This window comes from Protopterus annectens, chromosome 2.part1 (genome assembly GCF_019279795.1).
Source record: "Protopterus annectens isolate FY-2018-M chromosome 2.part1, PAN1.0, whole genome shotgun sequence".
NCBI classification, from domain to species: Eukaryota; Metazoa; Chordata; order Ceratodontiformes; family Protopteridae; genus Protopterus; species Protopterus annectens.
Window position 1 is genome coordinate 1,222,727,338 of NC_056729.1, and position 22,630 is coordinate 1,222,749,967.

A 22,630-nucleotide genomic window follows, 5' to 3' on the forward strand; every position below is an offset into this window, starting at 1 on the left:
AAAGGTTGTAGAGTGAGTTTCTCCAACACAAAATTGAGATCCCAAGCAGGAATAGGAGCTCTCCGTGGGGGTCTTATATTCTTTGCCCCTCTAAGGAATTGCTTAAACAAAGGATGAGAAAACAATGGTGGGTCACAGTCATAGTGAGCAGAAATTGCTGCAGCATGAACCTTAATAGAAGAGAAGGACAAACCTTTGTCCAGTAACTCAGTAAGATATTGAAGAGCCACACTTAAATTAGGCTTAGAAACATCAAATTCCTTTGCTGTACTCCAAAATAAAAATCTCTTCCATTTATCTGCGTACACTTTCCTTGTACTAGGCCTTCTGGCCTCCAAAATAACATTCAAAACTTGCTGTGGAAGCTGAGACCCTCCAGGGTTTAAAACAGAATATGCCAGGCTGTTAGGTGAAGAGAGTTAAGTTTGACATTGAGTAAATGGCTGTTCTCCTGAGACAGCAGGTGTGGAATCGAAGGTAAAGGCCATGGAGGCTCCCGTACCAGACTTCTCAGTAATGGGTACCAGTGCTGTCGAGGCCAATCTGGAGCTATTAAAATCATCCTTGGCTTGTCCTGTCTGACCTTCAGGAGTACCTTTGGGAGGAGAGGCAGAGGTGGAAAGGCATACACATGAAGATTGCTCCAATTGAAGGAAAGAGCATCCACTTTCCAAGCTGTGGGATGAAACCTTTTTGTGCAAAACTTTGGCAGCTGGTAGTTTTGTGGAGAAGCGAACAGATCTATGTCTGGAGTTCCCCATAACACTGTCAATTTCTGAAATACATGAGGATCCAATTTCCACTCGTGGGGATCCATAATTTGTCTGCTCAACATATCTGCTAAGGAGTTCTGTGCTCGGCAGAAACCTTGCCTGAAGATTCAGCTGTAAACTGAGAGCAGTCTCCCACAAAATCATTGCTTGTCTGCATAGAGGATAAGAATGTGTTCCCCCTTGCTTGTTGATGTACCACATGACAGTTGTGTTGTCTGTTAGAACCAACACCTGCCCTGGAAGAAGTAAATCCTTGAAAGCTATTAATGCAAATTGGACTGCTAACATCTCCTTCAAGTTGATATGTAGATGTTGAAGTCTGGCAGGCCACGTGTCTTGTACCCACTTTCCGTTTAGATGAGCTCCCCAAGCTTTGTCTGAGGCATCTGTCATTAGAATCTGACTCGCCTCTGGCCGGGTCAGAGAGTCCCTTGTTTAGGTGACATTCCTGAGCCCACCACAAAAATTCCTTTTGAATGCAAGGTATCATCTGAATGACAGTGTCCATATCTTGGCAGTGCTGTGTCCATACATTTTTGAGATACCACTGTAGCTTCCTCATATGCAGTTTGGCATTGGGAAGCACCAGAATACAAGATGCCATGAACCCCAAGGCTTGAAGGACTGTCCTTGCAGTCAGCCTGGACTGATGAGACAATTGATGGAAGTAAAGAGAAAGATTCTGTTGTTTGTCCGGGGTCAAAAAGGCCATCTGGGATGCTGTATTCAGTCTCACACCCAGAAAGCACATGTCCTGAGAGGGTACTAGACTGGACTTTATTTCGTTCACAGAATACCCCAGGCATCTTAGCACTGCTATCACATATTGTAAATGATGAAGAAGTTGGTCCTTTCCTTGGGCCAGAATCAGGCAATCGTCCAAATAAGGATAGATCTGTATTCCTCTTAGCCTGAAGAAAGCTATCACTGGAGCCAGAACCTTTGTGAACACTCTGGGCGCAGTAGATAAGCCAAAGGGCAATGCAGAGAACTGATAATGAGAAGTCCCAGCCAGCGCAGATACTTCCTGCAACTTAGCCTGATAGGAACATGAAGGTAAGCCTCCTTGAGATCCAGAGTCACCATCCAGTGATCTTTGCCCAGCAGAGGTAAAAGCTGTTGTAACGTCAACATTTTGAACTTGGGAATTTCCAGATAAGTGTTGAGGATAGATAAATCCAAAATTGGTCTCCACATGTTCCCCTTCTTTGGTACTAGGAACAGGCGAGAATAAAATCCTAGGCCCACTTCTGGCAGAGGGACCGGTTGTATGGCCCCTATTTGGAGCAGCAGAGAAATTTGTTTGTGAGCCTCTAGTCTTTGCTGAGGAGGAACGTCCGGCATGCCTTTGAAAGGAGGCAAGGTATGGAAATAAAACCTGTAACCTTGGCGTATGATATCCAATACCCATCTGTCTTGGGTAATCAAACTCCAGTTTTCCTTGAAGAGTGCCAACCTTCCTCCCAAAGGTGCTGCCAGGCAAGAAGGATCTGGCAGCTGAAAAGGTAGGTCATTGGGCCTGTTTACGAAAGGACTGGCCCCTGCCCTCACCCGAAGATTGTGCAGGAGAACTCCCTGTTCTAGGTCTGAAGGAGCTCTGAGCTCTGCCCCTACCACGTCTAGGTCTACCCCTAGACTGTGAATCATAAGAAGGGTACGTCCCCCCTTAGCAGGCCAATTCCTACTAAACTTCGGAGGCTGGACTTGCAAAAAATCTTTAACAGCCTGCATAGACTTAGCCTTATCTTCCATTTTCTTTAAGACTGACTCCACAGGTGAACCAAACAACACATCAGACTGTAAAGGAGCATCCAAAATCCTTGTCTTAACATGGTCAGATAAATTCTGATCCCTCAGCCAGGCGTGCCTGCGAAGAACTGACCCAGTGGCAGCCACCCTAGACGAGGCTTGTACAGCATCAAAACCACATTGTAAAGAATGCTTACCCACCTGCTCAGAGACATGTACCAAATCTTGTAATTCTTTACACTCAATGCCTTCCGCCAGAGCATCCACCTTAGACTTCAATTGAGAAAGAAGATAGTTTTGATATTTCAACATGTGAAACTGGCAATTCAAAGCCCTCATAGCTAAGGTGGAAGAAGTATAAACTTTCTTTCCCCATCTATCCAAAGCTCTGGCCTCTTTATCTGGAGGAACCAGATTTTTTACAACAGAGGCCTTGACACCCTTAGGTCCCTGACTAACAGTTTCTGGGTCCGCCCTAGGACTCTTATAAAGATATTTATGAGCCTCAGGCACCCTGTAATACCTATCCAGTTTAACAGGAGCAGGAGGCAAAGAATCAGGATTAAGTGAAGCCTCTGCAAACACATCTTCCACAACATCCAGAACAGGAGGTATAGCCAAAGGCCTATGTTGGGGTAAAAGCAAAAATTCCCTAAGCCTTTTCCTGGAATCCGAGAAGTCCTGACCTTCCCACTTAAAATGTTCCCTCATGGAATGAAGAGTCTCTGAAAAAGAAAAATCCTCTGGAGGAGAAGCAGAAGGAGTCGAATCATCTGCATCAGAATCAGAATAAGGAGAGTACTCCTGCAAGTCTTCAGCCGAAGACTCTGAAATATCTGAAGCCTGCTCAAAACTCCCCAACTCTGGTTCCACCCTAGGCCTCTTATCAGGAGGGGGCAAAGAACCTCTAATCAAAGTAATTAAATCTTCTGCCATTTTAAGCATGTGCTTCTTGGGCACAGAACCTGAAGAACTAGGAGTGACACCAACAGAAGCTAAACCTGGCCTGCCTCTGGGAGAAGCCTTGGAAACCGAAGGAGAGGGCCTAACCACCCTAGGAATGGAGGGAGTACAGTAACTTGAGAAGCCCCTTCAGCCTGACCTGCCTCCTGAGAGGCCACATCCTGCAAAATCAAAGTCTCTCCCTGGGACTCCAGAGAAGCCTCCGGTGGAACCACCGGTTCCACTGACGCCTCTAAAGAACCGGCGTCCGATGCGGACTACTCTTCCTGCCTGGCTTTAGCTCCTTTGTCTTTGCGCTTCTTGAAGAAGCGGGCCGGAGCATCCGGCGGCATCTTATAATTGCACCGCTTCCGAAGACCAACCTGGCACAATCTAACCTTCGCAATAGTGCGCTTATTGAACCTAGCACAAAAGCGACACCCAACAACGTCGTGCTCAGGCCCCAAACAAGGAATACACAAAGTATGATAATCTCTATGCGGTATCTGTTACCCACAAGAAATACAGTTATTCACTTTTTCTGACATCCGGTAAACCACTGAGGCAAGAAAAAACTAAAATATTCCCCAACGGGGTACTTAGCCAACTTTGACTCGGTCTGAAACTCCGACTTCGAAAAATTTCAGAACGCCGAACGGCACTTGCAACGCTGCTTCTGCATCGGACCATGCGGCAAAAAAGACTGAGGATATGACGTCGGTCATGCGCATTTGTACCCTGACGACCTGATGTCAGTCTTATGCGCCTTGACCAACGTCAGCCTAATACTTTGATATTCGGGCCGACCGAGGACAGCGGACTACCCAAGTGTAAGGACTGCAGCAATGTGAGATGAAGAACATCTACTGTTACAAGGCAAAGGCCTCCACTAACCCCCCCAAGAAGAATCTCGGGTAATATTCCAGTCCTCTAACTGTACAGAAGGACCCCTCTCTATCTACATTAGTCTCACGAAGAACTTCATTCTACCATTCTTCTCAAATTCAGAAATATCCACAAGATGGGGGTGTTAAACAGATACCTTTTACTGGCAAAAGCAAAGATCCAAATCTAAAATACATGACATTAAAAATTAACTTGTGGGCACAAGGAAAATAAGTTTACATTGTCATGTGTGGTGTCATGGCATGCAGTGTCACAAATGAATGCCATTCAGCACAAGCGCCTCTGCAAAAAAGTGTAGACTACAGAATAGAAGAGACGCATTTTAAGAAGGATTCATTCTTGTTAGATAATGCATGTGAATACTGTAAAATGCTTTATTAACAAGTGGAGTAAAAAGGAACAGAAACCTTTTAGCTGCAGAAAGGGGTGAAATCACCTTTACTATAACCAGAGTAAATATTGTGCACTTGTAGAAAAACATTTCCCATAAAATGAATAGCTGTTCCTGCTCATGGAACTACTTTGCCAAAACATGCAGTACCATGTGCTCAACTAAGCAATACAAAAGTAAACAGATCTACTTTTAAATAATAAATGTGCCAAGTAGAAATTAACATATGCACAACCTCAAAGACCAATGCCAGCAAGCACATCATTATCTGGAATAGCTAAAATATTCACCACAACGTTCCATTTAACTGGAACACAAAAGCCACCACAATTGTGTTTCAAGTACAACTGTTAGAAGTTACCATAAATATAGATTTCAGTACGTGAACTGTTACAGTCAAAAGTTTTGGCAATCCCTGCTTGTGAGAACAGCAGCACTGCTGACTTTGAAACAGTTTGCTTGGAGTGTGTTTAAAAGCGTGCAGTGGCTGAGAGGTGAGTTAAAATCCCTGTTTATGGTTTTGTGTAAAGGCTGAGAAGATATATAAGGGAAGCTGATAAAATAAAATTCCAGTAATTTTACCCACACTATAAAGAGACAAGACTTCAGCAACTTCAGTTTGACCACATGCCAAAAATTACTTATAGTAAACAAATTAGCTTAAAATGAAAGGTACCTTTTTATCAGGCAAAGTAAAAAGAAATTCCCTGTCAAAACGACCAGGTCTCCGGAGTGCTGGGTCTATTGAATCAAGTCTGTTTGTAGCACCAATAATGACAATTTCACCTCGACTGTCGAGCCCATCCATAAGTGCAAGAAGAGTTGACACTATAGAACTGAAGGCAGAAGTTTAACATTAGAAAATGGAAAAACCCACACAGATTTTTGCATGCATTTTTAAAGTATTATCACAGCCTGTAGCTTTCTTGCAAAGATGGCACTTTGCTTACAAAAAAAAGAAAAAAGAAAAAAAAAAAAATTTGTCCAGATTTTCACACACAGAAACACACTGCCACCATGACCACCACCAAGTAGTAAGTTATTCAAATAAATGAAGTATATAGCATCTAAAGGCATGGCATGACAACTAAAGACAGAAGCACTAGTTTTTCCATAAAGATCGAAGCAGTAGTTTTCCCACATACTCTGCAGAATACCTATCTAAATAGCACTGATGCTTGATCAGCCTATACCTTATCCACAGTCGGAAATAAATACACACTGAATAACCACTTTTGATAAAACACCCTACATAAAGACTTCTCTAAACTCCAGACTGTAAACCAAGACCAGTTATCCGACATGAGAACAGCTTCCAGCCCATCATGCTTATCCTCAACCTCCCACCCACACAGCAGGCCCCCACTTCTCAAATCTCCAAGCTCCATTACCTATCGGATGGAGAAAAACATATTAAAAAGACAGGTGAAAAAATGATGCAGTTAAATAGCTTGTCATAAAAGTTATGAAATACAAATACTTCATTTAATCTAACAGAGTTTTACTGCTTACAGCAGATGGGACAAAGGATATTTCCTAGTTAGAGAGTTTGCTAACTGACACACTGGTACTTATCACAGGATCATGACATGATCATCAAACTGAATTAAATCTTATGATGTACACCTGTAAAAGTCATTTCGTGGCCCCAAATGTATCTAACAATGAATACCTACCAATTACATGCAACGGAAAGAAGAAAACTGCTATGAAAATGTTGTCAAACACAGCATTATCAATTCTTTCTGCTAAGGAAACTGTACTCTATATGTTAAAGAGTACTACACATAAGCACACTGTTTTTTTTTTAATTGGTGAGACACAGGATGAATTACATAGACTCAATTCACAAAAGGCTGGAAAAAATATAAGCTTTAAGTGGATATTCAGATGAGCTGATAAAAATCGCAAAAATCAGAGCCTAAAATTAAGGCAGGACTGGATGAACATGAGGCATTCTCATGAATAGCTCTTACAAAAGCATTATAGAGTTTGAAGATAAAGCACACAGAAAAAAGAAAGTACTTTTCATAACACTAGGTCCTTGTTATCCCTGCTAGTCTATCTTGTCAGTTGGGTTATCTGTGACAAGGTGGATACCTGCAAGCAACACATTCAGAGCTTCTCTAGCACTCGAGAGCTTAGTCTTCCATCATGCAATGCAGTAAGACTACTACTCCACTGAGTTTGCTGTTAAAAAACAGTCAGTAAATCCTATGTAAGAGGGAAACAGGATTCATACAAGGTCCGTCATGACTTTCAGGGAACAACGCACAAAAAAAAGGTCATGACAATTTGGAAGGGTGAAGGAAAGAGGGTTGCTGAAATGGATAGATGGAAAATAAAGATCCAATGTTATGGTAAGTACATAACTTTCATATCTAACATTGTTCCCTCCATGCATCTCAACTGACAGAACAGATCCCCTGGTTAACACAAATCCTGGGCGACATTCATGGTAAGATACCAAAGTATGGTGACACAATCAACTGTTCCTGATCTAGAAACAAGATCCAGTGTAAAATGCCGATAAAGGTGGGTACTATAGACCAAGATGCTGGTGTACAGATATCACCCAATGATGAATGTCTGAAGAAGGTAGAAGAAATAGAAACTGATCTAGTGGAATATGATCTTGGTTTGTGAAAAAGATAAGACCTCTGAATTGTAGACAAAGGTAATGCAATCCAACCGACATATGGACAAAGTGACTTTAGAAATCTTGGCCCCCAATTCGGCTTTAGAAAGAGACAAAAACAGGTGATCATCTTTAGGTAAATTACTTTTTTGTGCGATACAAAATGTCAGTTGATGTACATCTAGAGAATGAAAAATATATTCCCCTTGGTTAGAATGATTAAAGAAAAAGACGCACAAATGTATATATCGAGTCAAGGCTGATGCTGCAGCTACTTGGGAGTACAAAGGAAGGATCATGTCACAAAGTTGCTCTGCACTGTGAAAAATCAAATAAAGGTGCTTCCAACAAGAAATACGTCTGGCAGAAGTTACAGCCATCAAAAACAAAATCTACCAGCACAGAAACTTCAAACTGTCAAAAGATGCTGCTTCGAAGGGAGGTTGTGTGAGGGCTAGTAACGTTACAGAAAGGCCCCAAAGAGGAGCTGGATCCTTCATCAGTGGCCCCAACAGGATTGTGCCTTTGGGAAAGAGTTTTGAAATTTACACATAATCTGCTAGTTACAACTTTACACTACAGTAACTTGCATTTGAATGTAAAAGGCCTGCCAAGAAATCCAACATAAATGGAAAGGAGGCAGAAAAGTAATCTAGTCCTTTAAAAATAGCCCAAAAATATATTTTTTCATTTAAAGAATTTAAAGCTTAGTGTATATATCAAAGAACCCCTGTCTTGTGTTGTTCCCCATTTTTTTTGTACTACATCACTGTGGTGATGGCTGTGATTACTAGCAGATGGTCTGGAGTCCAAAGATGGCTGAGAGATTTAAGGGTAATTGTTGGCTCTACCATTTCTTTAATATGTATGTGCTTTAATATGGCTTGCTTGTTCCAGAAGCCCTAGACTTTTACCCCCTTGGAAAATTTCCCAAGTAAATTCTGATGCATCACCTGTCGTTGCAAATGGAGTACGGGCTGGAAGGGAAAAAGGGAGACCAGGGTTGATACAACTGAATCGCCCAACCACAGTAACTCCTTTTTCACAAAACTCAGCACTGGAATTTAAATTAAAAAAGGTGCTGGATGCAAACTGATTTGATGACCCACTGAGTATTCCTCATGTTCACAGGTGTACACCTGGCTTACTACCACAAGAGAGAAAAAAACGAAAACCAAACCAGTAAATCCAAAAAACTTGCACACAAAGCTGGAACCAGTGATAATACGTCAGCAAAAAGTTTTTATTTAACACAAGGTTAGCACTTTCATCCAGTGTTAATCACCAGACTTCATCAGACAATGTACAAAATCACAACCCTTCTTAAAATACTCTTTGCAATTAAAACATCAACCAATAAAATAACTGATTTAAACACGCCATTGCATCACTGAAAAAGCTTTTAAAGCAATACTTTCCACATTTACTTTGTTGCAGTTCATAACCATAAATATAAAAAAATTAGTTACTAAGATAATACTAACAATAAATGTAAATGTTAGATCAATATTTTCACCTTACCTGTTAATAAATACAAAGTTAATATATTATTCAATAAACTTTGTTACTAAAATTACAATACTTTAAATGTAAACAATAATGTTCATAACCAAGCATGTTAATAAATATGAACAAAACAAATTACTTAATAAAAATGTGTAAAAATTGTATAAAAATAAATCCATAAACTCCTACCTGTCAAAAGTTCTTAACTTCAGCCTATTTGTGATGGATATATCATCGTTTAACCCTGGTGGAGATTGAGCATTTAAACATAACTGCCACCAGGTCTCTTTGTCCTCTAAGAAAAGTTTCCAAGGACCACCCCCCTTGTTTCACTCTACCTGTTGTAACACCATAAATTTAAAACTGTGATTTGGGTTTGCTTCAACATGTTTATATAGTGCATTTTTTTATCCTTTTGCTTTATTTCATAAAAATGTTCGTATATACGTTGACCTAATTTTCTGTGTGTTTTACTTATGTAAAAAGCACTAAATTGGCTACAGAGGCCGGCATAAACTACAGCAAGTTTACAACAACTATATTTCCCTTTAATATCTATCACTTTCCCCCCTATCTTAACAGTTGAAGTTTTCATAACATGCTTGCATTGTTGGCAAAACCTACAAGGTGACATATGTCCTTCATGTCCACTTTTTTTTAGGTTTTTCCAACAAACTTTTCAAGTTGTTACCTTTTCTAAAAACAATATCAGGGCATAAGCCAAATGTATCATACATTGGTTTTATTTGCATAAGAATAGACCAGTTTTTCTTCGTGACATCTTGTATAATGTGACTGTCTTTTGAATATGTGCAAACAAAAGGACAAAAATCTTTTTTAAAAAAATTATTATGGGAACCTTCAGCTTCTTCTAAGGTCCCCGTTAACTCTCCTGTTTCAACCCTAGGGTCAGGTCTACTGTTTGTTACTGTTGTTAAAAAAAGGGGTACCTGTACTAGGTTTTCTTGTTCAGTTATATTTAAAATAGGTTTATATACACCTGTTTTTCTTTTATTAATTAATTCTTCTTGAATGTTATACACCAATCGTATTGGGTAGCCCCTATCTAGAAACATTTTACCCATAAGGTCACATTCCCTCAAAAAATCTTCAAAAAAAGAATTCATACTGGCAGCTCGGACTAGTTGCCCTTTTACAATCCCACATTTCACGTGTTCTGGATGGCTACTAAAAAAATGTAATATAGTATTTGAATATGTGGGTTTTCTAAATATAGTAGACAATGTGCCTGTCTCCATATCTAGTGATTAATAAATCTAAATAGGAGATCTCATATGCACCACTAATGGCCATAAACTTGAGAAAACTGGTACTTTCATTTAAATATGTAATAAAATTTGTGATTTCATCCCTTGGTCCGATCCATGCCACAAACAAATCATCTAAATATCGTAGGTGCAACTTAATAAACAAAGAAAGGAGACCTAAATAAAAATGGCTTTTCCCAGTAGGCAATCACTATATTCGAAAATAAGGGTCCGCAAGCGGTCCACATTGCGACTCCTTCCATTTGCTTAAAGTGATGGCCATCAAAGTGGAGATATTCTTTAAAACTATCTCCATCAATTGAGTATATGTATTATTAATACATTGTTCTAAACTAAATTCTTCAAAATGCTAATCAGAGAACCGTGCAAGTCCTAGATTATGTGGACTACAGCTAAAGAGGTCCTTGACATCTATTGTAATAAATGTGCCGTGTTCCTCAAAAGGCACTAAGCGGTTACATTTTTCTAAAAATGCCAGGAGTCTCTACACAAATGACGAATGCTCTGAACTTTCTCTTTTAACTTTTTATCTATCAGACTAGCAGACTAGCTATATATGAGGTCTTCGACCACCCAGAATCAACTATTGGGAGAAAAGGTGGGTCAATAAGCTGTTTGTGTATTATGGGAACTCAGAATATGACTGGGATTTTAGGAGTCTCATTTACATATAATTGTATTCATCAAAATAATTTGATTCTGTGTAGTCATATCCAGGAGTTCCCAATCAATTCTAAAAAAAGCAATGTTCATCTCATTAATAGATGTTTCACTATAAGTGCTGCTGTAAAGCATATCAAACATTTTTTGTGTGTAGTCATCTTTATAACAAATAACCATTCCACCACCTTTATCATGGCGCATATATCTTAAATCAGTTCTACCCCTAACCTCATACAATAATTCCAGTTCAGAGGCATCCAAATTGTTATCCACATTGTTTTTACCAATATAATAACAATAATCCACTTCACAAGCAGACTCAAATTTTTTCAACAATACATGAATGTCTGGGTTGTAAGTACTCTGTATTCTACATACATTGTCCTGCCCTCTGTAGTCATTATGGTCATTTCTATGTAAATATTGTAAGTTTAAATTTCTCATATACATTTTATGATCCCCTATTAGTTCACCCAGATCACTGTTTTTACTGGGAACAAAGTTATAACCTTTGCTAAATAATTCAGCATGTGATGCTAAAAAAACTGTTAGTATAATTGTAAATTTTAAAGTCATTAAGAAAACTGGAAACTATAAATGGATTCCTATTTTTAAAAGTCACCTCTATTGGCCCCTTGTTGAATTTTGGACATCATTCCTCTGGTTTTGCTGGTTCCAAGTTGTTGTCTGTGGATATGGGTTCCAGTTTCGTCTCTGGTTTCTCAATCGTTCCGATCTCCTTGGGCCTGTTTCGTCTAAAGGGGCATCTTCTCTGTCAGAGTAGGTGCCCACAGCTCCCAAGGGTTCCCCAACTGGTTGTTGTAGTATTAATCCTAATAGTTGGTGGGGCAGGATATGCTCTTCCTGTTGCATAGGCCTTTCTATCTCGTTCAAGTTTTCTAGCTTTTCGGCTAGCAATGATGGAAATAATATTATCTACTTGTTTAAAAGTAGCGTCATATTGCTGCCGATTCCTTTCATGAAGCCCTCCTTTTTGGATTTCTTCATCTAAAACACGCACTTCCTCGGATACCTGGACCAACCGCTCCTGATTGTGGTTAATCATAAGCTCCATCAGCTTGCATCCGTGCCGGTCAAACAATACCAGAAGTTCTTGGTGGAACAAGAAATGCGAAATTAAACATGTTGGGAACTTCCAGGTTCATAGCCCTTTAGGGACCTGCCGGTTCTTGAGACATTCAGCAAGGTAAAAATTCTCTTGCTGTAGTTTTTTGACTCAAGTTTTTTTTAAATTAGTAAAACTGTTGTGATATTGTCTATGCCGACAACATCCTGCCCATATGGTACGCTCTTACCCAGCCATACATTGAATGTACTATGTGGGCGTTCCTTCCCAAAAGTTCTCAAATGTGTTTGCTCGTTATTAGAAGTAGAATCAGGTAAAAGTACACAGTCCTGTGCATTACCACTCTCCTTAAAAAACAAAGGAGTTGTGTTAAAATTAGTGTCACCTTGCGAATGCACGGTACCTGCTTTAGGTATTAATTGTTGAACAAGAAGGGTTAAGTTCTTAACAGAATCCTGCAGTTGTTTGAAATCTTCGAAACTGACGCCTGGATTGTCTTCCGCCATGGTGTGGAACTTGTAGACAAAAAAACGAAAACCAAACCAGTAAATCCAAAGATCTCGCACACAAAGCTGGAACCAGTGATAAATAAAAACTTTTTGCTGACGTATTAACACACAAGCTTAGCGCTTTCATCCGGTGTCAATCACCAGACTTCATCAGACAATGTACAAAATCACAACCCTTCCTAAAATACTCTTTCCAATTAAAACATCAACCAATAAAATAACTGTTGTATTTAAACACGTCATTGCATCACTGAAAAAGCTTTTAAAGCAATACGTTCCACATTTACTTTGTTGCAGTTCATAACCATAAAACTTTTAGTTACTAAGATAATACCAACAATAAATGTAAATGTTAGATCAGTATTTTCACCTTACCTGTTAATAATGTGGAAAGTATTGCTTTAAAAGCTTTTTCAGTGATGCAATGACGTGTTTAAATACATCAGTTATTTTATTGGTTGATGTTTTAATTGGAAAGAGTATTTTAAAAAGGGTTGTGATTTTGTAGATTGTCTGATGAAGTCTGGTGATTGACACCGGATGAAAGCGCTAACCTTGTGTTAAATAAAAACTTTTTGCTGACGTATTATTACTGGTTCCAGCTTTGTGCGCCAGTTCTTTGGATTTACTACCACAAAAGCCCTTAAAAGCCTAATCGTGCAACCCAAATGTGACTCACAAATTTGCATATATTTGATTTACAGGGAGTCTCTGACCATCAGACAGACACACCAGGGGTACATTTCCAATTAGCCATCCACTAGTCCAAGTTGCACTTAAACAGGGAGGAACTATGCTTCACATGGAGGAAGTAGCCTGCTCCAGAGAATGAGAATTTTCTAAGAAACATATCTGTCTCGCCAATATGTCCTATTTATGTCGCAAGCAAAATTCTATAAGATATCAAGTGAAGAGATGGAACTTTGAAGTGATCAGCACAGAGTGTTGTGTTTGCTCAATGTACTCTTTTTGTAAGGAACCTTTGTATATGTTCCCGTTGCTACAAAGTGTCTGGTCAGGTACATATCAAAACGGACGAGTACAGTGGTATGATGAAATCTCTGGAAGCTAGATGCCATATCCTTGCTTACACGTTGATCAACATAACAGGAATTTCTTACTACCTTCGACACATGTTGGCCAAAGGATAGGTTACCATCTACAAGAGTTTCCAGATCACTGAGTAGTGAATCAACTTTTAAGGGTATTTTTATCAATGATGCAGTTACCCGGGCGGCAGACTTCAAAAATGTACTATAATGCATTTCTTGGCACTGAGTTTTAAGCCAAGGCTTTGGCACCAAGAATTTGTCTGTATTAAACTTTACTGAAGGTTATTCTCATCCTGGGGTAATTCAATGACTGCTCACAGTTTGGAATCATCTCAGAACTTGGTTAACCACAGGCCTTTGACATTGGCTTTGACATCTGAGATGATGATGACAAAGAGGAGTGGGCCCAGCAAAAAGCCCTGGGGAATGCCACTGGTGACCGGCCTCTGTGGAGGTGGCCTCACCGATTCTAGCCTCCTGGGTCCTATCTAAAGCTATTAATGTGTTACACAAAGGTTTATACCAAGTTCTGTCAGGTTTGTTGACAATGCCCGGATTGGGAATTATATCACATGCCTTAGTCAGCTCTAGGAAGACAGTACGCACAGTTTTCCTCTCACCCACTACCTTTGTGACTTTTTCAAAGTCCATCAAATTCAGTAAGCATGACTTCCTTTGACAAAGCCTAAGGTATGGATCCAGGGAATGGAAGTTGCCTATGTTCTTGTTGATAATTTTCAAGATAATTCTCTCCATGGCTTTGCAAATAAGACTAGTAAGACTAATGGGTCTGTAGATCCTCACTTATGAAGGGGGGATGACTGTCGCAGACCTCCATTCATGTGGCACAAAGGTTGTTTTAAGAAAACAGTTAAATAATGACACCAGGGATTATGGTAAGTCGTATTTTAGATCACTAAGCAGATTCCTGGAATGTTATCAGGGCCCACTAAGCCAGTGTTCTTGGTTTCAGTGAGTGCAGCCAAGTACATGCTCCCAAGTTGCAGCTGGAAGACTTATGCTGAAGGTATTATTGAGGGGGGTGGTTGATGAAGAGGAGGGAAAAGGTGAAACGGAATTTGTTTAACAGGTTCACTATACTACCAAGCTCGCTGAATATGGCACCATCAATCACCAGTGTAGCCCATTGCTCTGTGCTGCTCAACGTTTCTGATATATCTGCAGAAGTTCTTATAGTTATCTTTTAGTGGAAAGATATCTTAACCTCAAAGCTGGGTTTGCCTGGTCGAATTAGCCCTCTTAGTTGCTTATTTACCTTGATGAGAGAGGTTTTATCTTTATGGGAATTACCCTTCCTGATTTTTGCCATAATTTTCTTCCGTACTTACATATTATCGCAACCAGGTTCCAAATGTGTGCAAGTAATGCTGCCAAAATGTAAAACGGCATCACTTATTTTCTTCAGTAAATGTTTATTTGGTGGTACAATGAAAGAAAATGGAACCAACAACTCAGGATGCAGACTTTCTCCTTTCAACCTCCCCTGTCTCCAGAACCTACTGACCAGGATATCAACAACCGATCTCCACCTGGCCTTTTTCATCCGAACTGTACTACTGGGATGACTACTACAACTGAGATACCCACCTCTCTTCCTAACTCCACTACTGTGTTACCACCATTGAATCCCCCATTTCAGTTTGCCCAGCTCCTCCACAGTGCTCCCCCCATCGCTCTAATTTTCACTCCTCCTAGACCCCTTCCACCTCCAGAGCTTACACTGGTCCATCTCCAGTAACTCCCTCTACTGTGAATCCTTTAACTTTGGAAAATCCTTCCCGCAGCAATGTCAGACCGCTGAGAAAGGGAAGAATGCTGTCAACCTCTGGCGGTCATGAATGCAATTCCCCCACCACAAGGAGAAATACAGGGCTCAATCTTCTGCCTCCCAGGCTGACTGGTTTACAAGCAGAATTACAATTCCTCACAGATGAACAGAGGTTTCCCTTGAGGTTGCCCGAGGAGTTCAGTAATACGTTGAATCCAGATCTCAGCCCCTTAGCTGTACTCAATTTAACTTCCAGACATTACGATTCTTATGCCGTGGATGTTCTTAATAAAGGTTTCTCTTTCATTCCTTCGCAGAGCGCGGATTTGGCTTCCCTCCTTTTGGATTTCCGTCTTTATTTAAGGAAGCTTAATCTAAAAATCCTTTGTGACAACAATGCTGCTGACTCTGATGAAACAGATTATGTAACGGCCCGTCTACCAATTAGGAAAAGTACATTCAACCCTCCATTAAATAACACCTTACATATCTTTCTAAAGGTGTGCGAAAATGATTTCCGCAATTTGCTTAGCGCTGATAGCAGTAAAAAATGGTTTAACATGTCCCCTAAACATATGTCAGCCCTTAGATCCTTACATTAAGATAGATCACTATGAATTACGAAAGCGGAGGGACCGGAGTAGTACTAATGGATCAAGACAGATATACTCGTACCCTTTTAACAGATTTTCATAAAAGTGACTACTGCATTACAGTCTCTCTACCTGAAGTTAACAAAGCCTTTAAAAACATTGACAAAGTCATTAAAACACTGACTAAGAACACCAGGTTTTCCCCAGAGGAAGCAGACTATATCACAATAACATATCCTCAGCTTGGTAAATTCTTTGGAATTCCTAAAATGCATAAGGACTTAATTGTCCTCCATTCAGACACATCGTGTCGAATCATAAGTCTAAAACGGAACACATTTCTCAGTATTTGGATCTATGTCTTAACCCCATTGTACAACACTCCCAGTTTTACATCAGAGATTCCTGGGACTTCCTTAATGTTCTTTTTTGTAATCCACCCAGTGTTAAAGACTCACTGCTAGTTACTTTGGACATAGAAGCTTTGTATATGAATATCCCACACTCTGAAGGGTTACACTTGTTAGAGTCATACCTTATAAAGTTTACTAATTTCTCTGCTGATAAAATTAACACGATTAGTACCCTGGTTTCTTTAGTGTTAAAAGGCAATTTTTTTCATTTTAACAATCAGATTTACCAACAAGTTAAAGGCGTAGCTATGGGCTCCAGGACGACTCCATCATTTGCTAATCTCGTCCTGGCAGCCTGGGAAGCTAATTCTTTGGTCCACTTGCCTGGATTTAAACATGCTCGCCTTTACAGGAGGTACACTGATGATGTGTTTTTTGTGTGGGAGATTTGTGAGCAACAGCTACTTGAATTTATTGATTCTATTTCCACATCTATCCCTTTCTTAAAGTTTAGGATAGCTAGCATTGGTAAGCAGACTAACTTTTTGGACACTTGCATTACATTTAACAATGACAATTTAACTTGGGAATCTTCTATTCACAGAAAGGACACGTTCCGTAATAATTATTTAGATTATATGAGCATGCATCCATTTTTTATGAAAAAGAATCTTGCCAGAGGTCAATTTATCCACATTTCCAGTTTAACTAGTGATGATGCATGTTTTTTACACATGCCAAATGCTTGAAAACCTTTTATTACACAGAACTATCCTAGCACACTTTTAGACACTATTATTGATGAAATTTCTGCTTCAAGACAGACTAAGTTTCCTCCTATAACTAAAAAAGGATTTACTCCTAATAGTCAGTATTTACTGGGTCTATAACTCCCCACCCCCTCCATCACCTGGCATTTTTTTTACCTACTTCAGATTTCTCTTTGAATATGAAATCAGACTGGAATATTAGTTTTCCCGTACTTATCTGCACGGATTCAGCAGATATTAAACACATTTTATACTCTAATTGGGAAATTATCAGAAATAGTGAGGAAACAGCTGTTAGGCTTGGTCAATACCCACTATTTGCACACAAAAGATCTAAACCCTTGAGATGTTGATTTGAAAACAGGGACCCCTCCATTTCTTTTATCCAACTCTGATGTTAACACTGACATAACACTGAGGGAAGACAAAGTACAGTTTTGTACCTACCATAAATGTAGATGTTCGAGTGCTAATACAGCTGCACTAATCACATATGGGTTCTCTGCCGTCAGGCGGTCCCTCGGTCGGCCGAATTCCAAAGTCTAGGTCCGGCGTCGGTTGTTGTCGCTTTCTTTCCTGACGTCAGTGAGGCAGGGGTATACAAGACACAGCCGACGCCATTTTCTTCAGTCTTTCTTGCCCCAGATGTCAGGTGCCCCCAGAAAAAAGGCAATACATAAATTATATTTATATACATGAAATGCAATATAATCAAAAATCAGTAGTTGCAAGCAAATATACCATAGAAGGATAACCCCATCAGGTTGTATGAAGAGGGGTTAGGCCCTAGGTCTTTACCAAGAGGGGAAGGAGGGAGGGAAACCTGTACTGCAGCTGTATTAGCACTCTAACATCTACATTTATGGTAGGTACAAAACTGTACTATGTTCATCGTGCATACAGCTGCAGTAATCACATATGGGTAGAATCCCAAAGCTACGCACAGGGTGGTAGGCACTAGGTGGAACTGGGATGAGCCAGAATGCCCTGCAACACAGCAGTGGCAAAGCCTGCTCTAGTTTTGGAATATAAAGGCAGGTGGTAGTGTTTTGTGAAGGTATGCACAGAACTCCAAGTGGCTGCCTCCAAAATGTCTTTGGTAGGAACTCCTCTGAGGAAGGCTGTAGAGGTAGCTGTGGCCCTGGTGGAGTGGGATCTGATGCCTGTAGTGACAGATTTTCCATGATAGGAGTAACAAAACGGTATGCAGTGGCCTATCCATTTTGAAATTGTCTGTTTGGTAACTGGCTTCCCTTGAGCTCCTACAGCATAGGACACAAAGAGTTGCTCTGATTTCCTGAAAGGCTTTGTTCTGTCCAAATAATAACGTAGCTGTCTATGGATGTCTAAGGAGTGAAGGAGCCTTTCCCCTTTGTTTTGAGGATTGGGGTAAAAGGTAGGTAAGTGTATGGCTTGATTTAAAGCTACCCTGGATACCACTTCAGGCATAAATGACGGGTTGGTTCGAAGGGAAACCCTATCCTGATGGAAGATGAGAAAGGGCTGCACAGCCATGAGGGCTTGCAGTTCTGATACTCTACGAGCTGAGGTAATGGCCAGAAGGAAAGCTGTTTTCCAGGACAAGTATTACAAATCTGTTGAGGCAGCTGGTTCAAAGGGAGGCAATGTTAATTTTTCTAGAATGTAATTAAGATCCCAGGCTGGTATTGGTTGCTTCCTTGGTGGTCTTATATTCTTAGCCCCTCTGAGGAACCGTCTTAAGAGTGAGTGAGAGAATAAGGGTGGATCCGTGTTGAATTCTGCAGAAATGGCTGAGGCATGGATTTTTATGGGGGAAAATGAAAGTCCAGTGTTCAGCAGCTCAGCTAGATACTGTAATACCGGAGGCAAATTCAGTTTTTTAGGGTCCTGGCCGTTCTTCTCATTCCAAGAGCAAAACCGTTTCCATTTTGCAGAGTAAGCCTTTCTAGTAGATGGCCTTCTGGCCTCCAAAATGACATCCTGCACCTCTTTGGGGAGTAGAGTCTGTTGTGGTGTTAAGGAATTTTCCATGCAGCGAGATTGAGTGTTTTCAGCTGACTGTGAAGAGTTTTGTAGCTGTGCTGAGTCAGCAGAAGAGGCATTAGAGATAAGGGCCAGGGAGGAGTACGTGTTAGGCTCCTCAGTAGTGGGTACCAGTGTTGTCTTGGCCAGTCTGGAGCAATTAGTATCATCTTCGGTCTGTCTGCTCTTGCTTTCAAGAGCACCTTTGGCAGAAGAGGCAGAGGTGGGAAAGCGTAAACTGTCCATGCTGTCCAACTGAATGAAAGGGCGTCCACTCTCCAGGCCTTTGGATGAAAGGCCGTGAACAAAACTTTTCCAATTGATGATTCCTGTGGGAAGCAAAGAGATCTATGTCTGGCCTCCCCCCACGCTTGGATTATCTTTGTAAACACTTGAGGATGCAACTTCCATTCGTGTGGATCTGTCATATTTCTGCTTAGATTATCTGCCAGCGTGTTTTCCAAGCCTGGCAAGTACTGTGCTTGAAGTTCGATTTGCCATTCCAGAGCCAAGTTCCAAAGTGTCATGGCTAGTCTGCACAGGGGGTATGAATGTGTTCCTCCTTGTTTGTTTATGTACCACATTACTGTGGTGTTGTCTGTTCTTATCAATAATTGTCCTGGATGCAAAAGGTCCTTGAATGCTGTAATTGCATTCATCACTGCTAGTATTTCTTTTTGATTGATGTGAAGGTGCTTTTCCTTTAGGGACCATTTGCCCTGAATGCACCTGTCTGACATGTGCGCCTCCCAGGCGTAGTCTGAGGCATCTGTTGTGATGACTTGATTTGCTTGAGGCTTACAGAATGGAAGACCTGTGTTTGTTTGACATGCTTGGGCCCACCATAGAAATTCCTTTTGCAAACATGGAATTATTGGTATTATTGTTTCCAAGCTGTGGCTGTGTTGAGACCATAGGTTTTTTAGGTACCACTGAAGTTTCCTCATATGCAACTTTGCACATGGGATTAAAAGAATGCAAGATGCCATGAAGCCCAGAGCCTGCAGGATTTTCCTTGCAGTAAGCCTGGTACAATTTGCTAGTGTTTTGAAGTACTGAGTTAGTTGCCCCTGTTTTTCTGGAGTAAGATAGGCCATCTGGGTGTTTGTGTCCAAGTTGGCACCCAGGAAAGTTATTTTCTGTGATGGTGTTAGCCTGGATTTCTCTTTGTTGATTGTGTATCCCAGAGAATTCAGTAACCGTGTTGCATAAGCCAGATGTTCCAGAAGTATGTGCTTGCTGTCCGCTTAGATCAGGCAGTCATCCAAATAAGGGTAAATTTGTATCCCTTGAAGTCTGCAGTAGGCAATTACTGATGCCAGGCATTTCGTGAATACTCTGGGCGCAGTAGATAAGCCAAAGGGCAATGCAGAGAATTGATAGTGTATTGAACCTGCAAGAAATCTGAGGTATCTTCTGCAGCTTTGTCTGATTGGGACATGCAGGTATGCCTCCTTGAGGTCCAATGTTACCAGCCAAAACTCCTTGCCCAGCATGGGAAGAAGCTGCTGTAATGTGAGCATCTTGAATTTTGGTACGAGTAAGAATGTGTTCAGGATGGCTTGAATTTTGGTACGAGTAAGAATGTGTTCAGGATGGATAAGTCCAAAATGGGTCTCCAGTCGGTTCCTTTCCTTGGTATTAGAAATAGCCTGGAATAAAAACCTTGACCTTGTTCTTGAATATGTACCTCTTGAATAGCTTTCATGTCTATGAGCTTTGAAATTTGTAGTTGTGCCTCTGTCCTTTGATTGTGTGGCAGGTTTGGCATGCCTCTCATTTTTGGGAGAGTATGAAAATGAAATCTGTAGCCTCTGTTTACAACGTCCAGGATCCATTTGTCTGTTGTGACAATATGCCAATTTCTTGTAAATAATGCCAGCTTTCCTCCCAAGGGTGCTGCCAGCTGGTATTTGCTTGGCATGGAAAGGAGGAAGTCATTGGGTTTGTTTCCTGTATTGTTGTGCACTGTCCTCACCACCTCTTGGTGCTGGAGATTGCCATTGCCTGCCTCTATATGATCCTTGTGATTGCCCTCTGCCCCTTGTGCATCTGTATCTACCTCTTTGGGGCTTGTTCGTGGCTGGAAAGGACCAGTTTTTAGAAGGCCAATTTCTGCTAAAACGTGGTGGTTGAACCTGTAGAAAAGCTTTGACTGTTTGCATAGATTTGGCTTTTTCTTACATTTTCCGTAGTATCTCCTCATCATTAGTACCAAATAGCACATCCTTTTGTAAAGGAGCATCTAATAGTTTAGCTTTCACATGATCAGGCAAGATTTGTTCCCTAAGCCATGCATGTCTACGAATGACTGATCCTGTAACAGCAGCTCTACTTGAGGCCTCTAGGGCATCATAGCCACATTGTAAAGTGTGTTTACCCACTTGCTCTGCACTATGCATCATATCCTGCAACTCCTTCAAATCTGATTGTTCAGGTTGAGACATTTTATTTCTTAATTGTGATAACAGAAACTGCTGATATTTAAGTATATGAAACTGACAATTTAAGGCCCTCATAGCTAGGGTGGCCGAGGTATATAACTTTTTTCCCCACCTTTCTAAGGATCTTGACTCTCTTTCTGAAGGTAGTGGATTCTTAGCAGTAGAGGCTTTCATTCCCTTGGGGCCTTGAGAAATGGTTTCAGGGTCAGCATTATGGCCTTTGTAAAGAAATTGGTGAGAGTCAGGAACCCTGTAGTACCTATCAGGCTTGACTGGGGCAGGAGGCAGTGAATCCGGATTAAGGCAAGCCTCCAAGTAAACATCATCAAGTACATCCAAAACAGGAGGTATCGCCAGAGGTCTGTGTTGAGGTAACAAAAGAAATTCCCTAAGTCTTTTCTTGGAATCAGAAAAGTCTTGGCCTTCCCAATGGAAGTGTTCCCTCAAGGTGTGCAAGGTTTCCCCAAAAGAAAAATCCTCAGGAGGAGATACTGAAGGAATGGACTGCTCTGCGTCCGAGTCTTCAAATGGGGAGTAAGAGTGTTCCTTTACATCAGAATGTTCTGAAAAAATGGAGCCCTGATCAGAAGAGGGAGAATCCTCCTCCACTCTGGGTCTCTTGTCTGGAGGGGGTTGGGAACCCCTGATAAGAGTAATTAAATCTTCAGCCATTTTAAGCATCTGCTTTTTAGGCATGGGGCCTGGGGATGGGCCCTGTGCAACAGGCCTCTTGGGATGCCTGGCTGATTTGGACTTAGTAAAGGCCTTAATGGAAAAGGAAGATGAAGGTCTAAAGACACCATGGGTGGAAGTGGACCTGTTCACATTAGGAGGCTCAACGCTCACAGTGGCTTCAGTGGTTGTAGTCTGGGTCTGGGCCGAGGAACCTGTGGTCTCGGTTACAGAAGACACCGCCAAAGACGTGTCATCGGTAGTCAGGGACTGCATAGGCGTCTCGCTGAGAACCGGACCACGTGTAGCTGGTTTTGGCGTGGTGTCGGTGGGGACCGCGGAACCTCGCGTGTCGGTCCTTGTCCTTGCGTTTTTTGGTCAAAACAGTAGTCGGAGTCTCAGATGACATTTTATAATCAAAGGCTGTACCAAAAAAGTGTTGGGCGAACTCCGCCCGACACTTAATAGTGCGTTTATCGAAAGTCGCGCAAAAGCGACAA

At 41.0% G+C, this 22,630-nt stretch overlaps 1 protein-coding gene across 1 annotated transcript in view; it reads right to left on the reverse strand.

Moving 5' to 3' along the window:
- Positions 1–22,630, reverse strand: part of ATAD2B (ATPase family AAA domain containing 2B) — a 4,508,062-nt gene that overhangs the window by 2,334,785 nt on the left and 2,150,647 nt on the right. Inside the window, exon 16 of the mRNA XM_044063554.1 lies at positions 5,438–5,597. Within this exon, the coding sequence (XP_043919489.1) occupies positions 5,438–5,597 (160 nt within the window). The remainder of the gene's footprint in view (positions 1–5,437; positions 5,598–22,630) is intronic.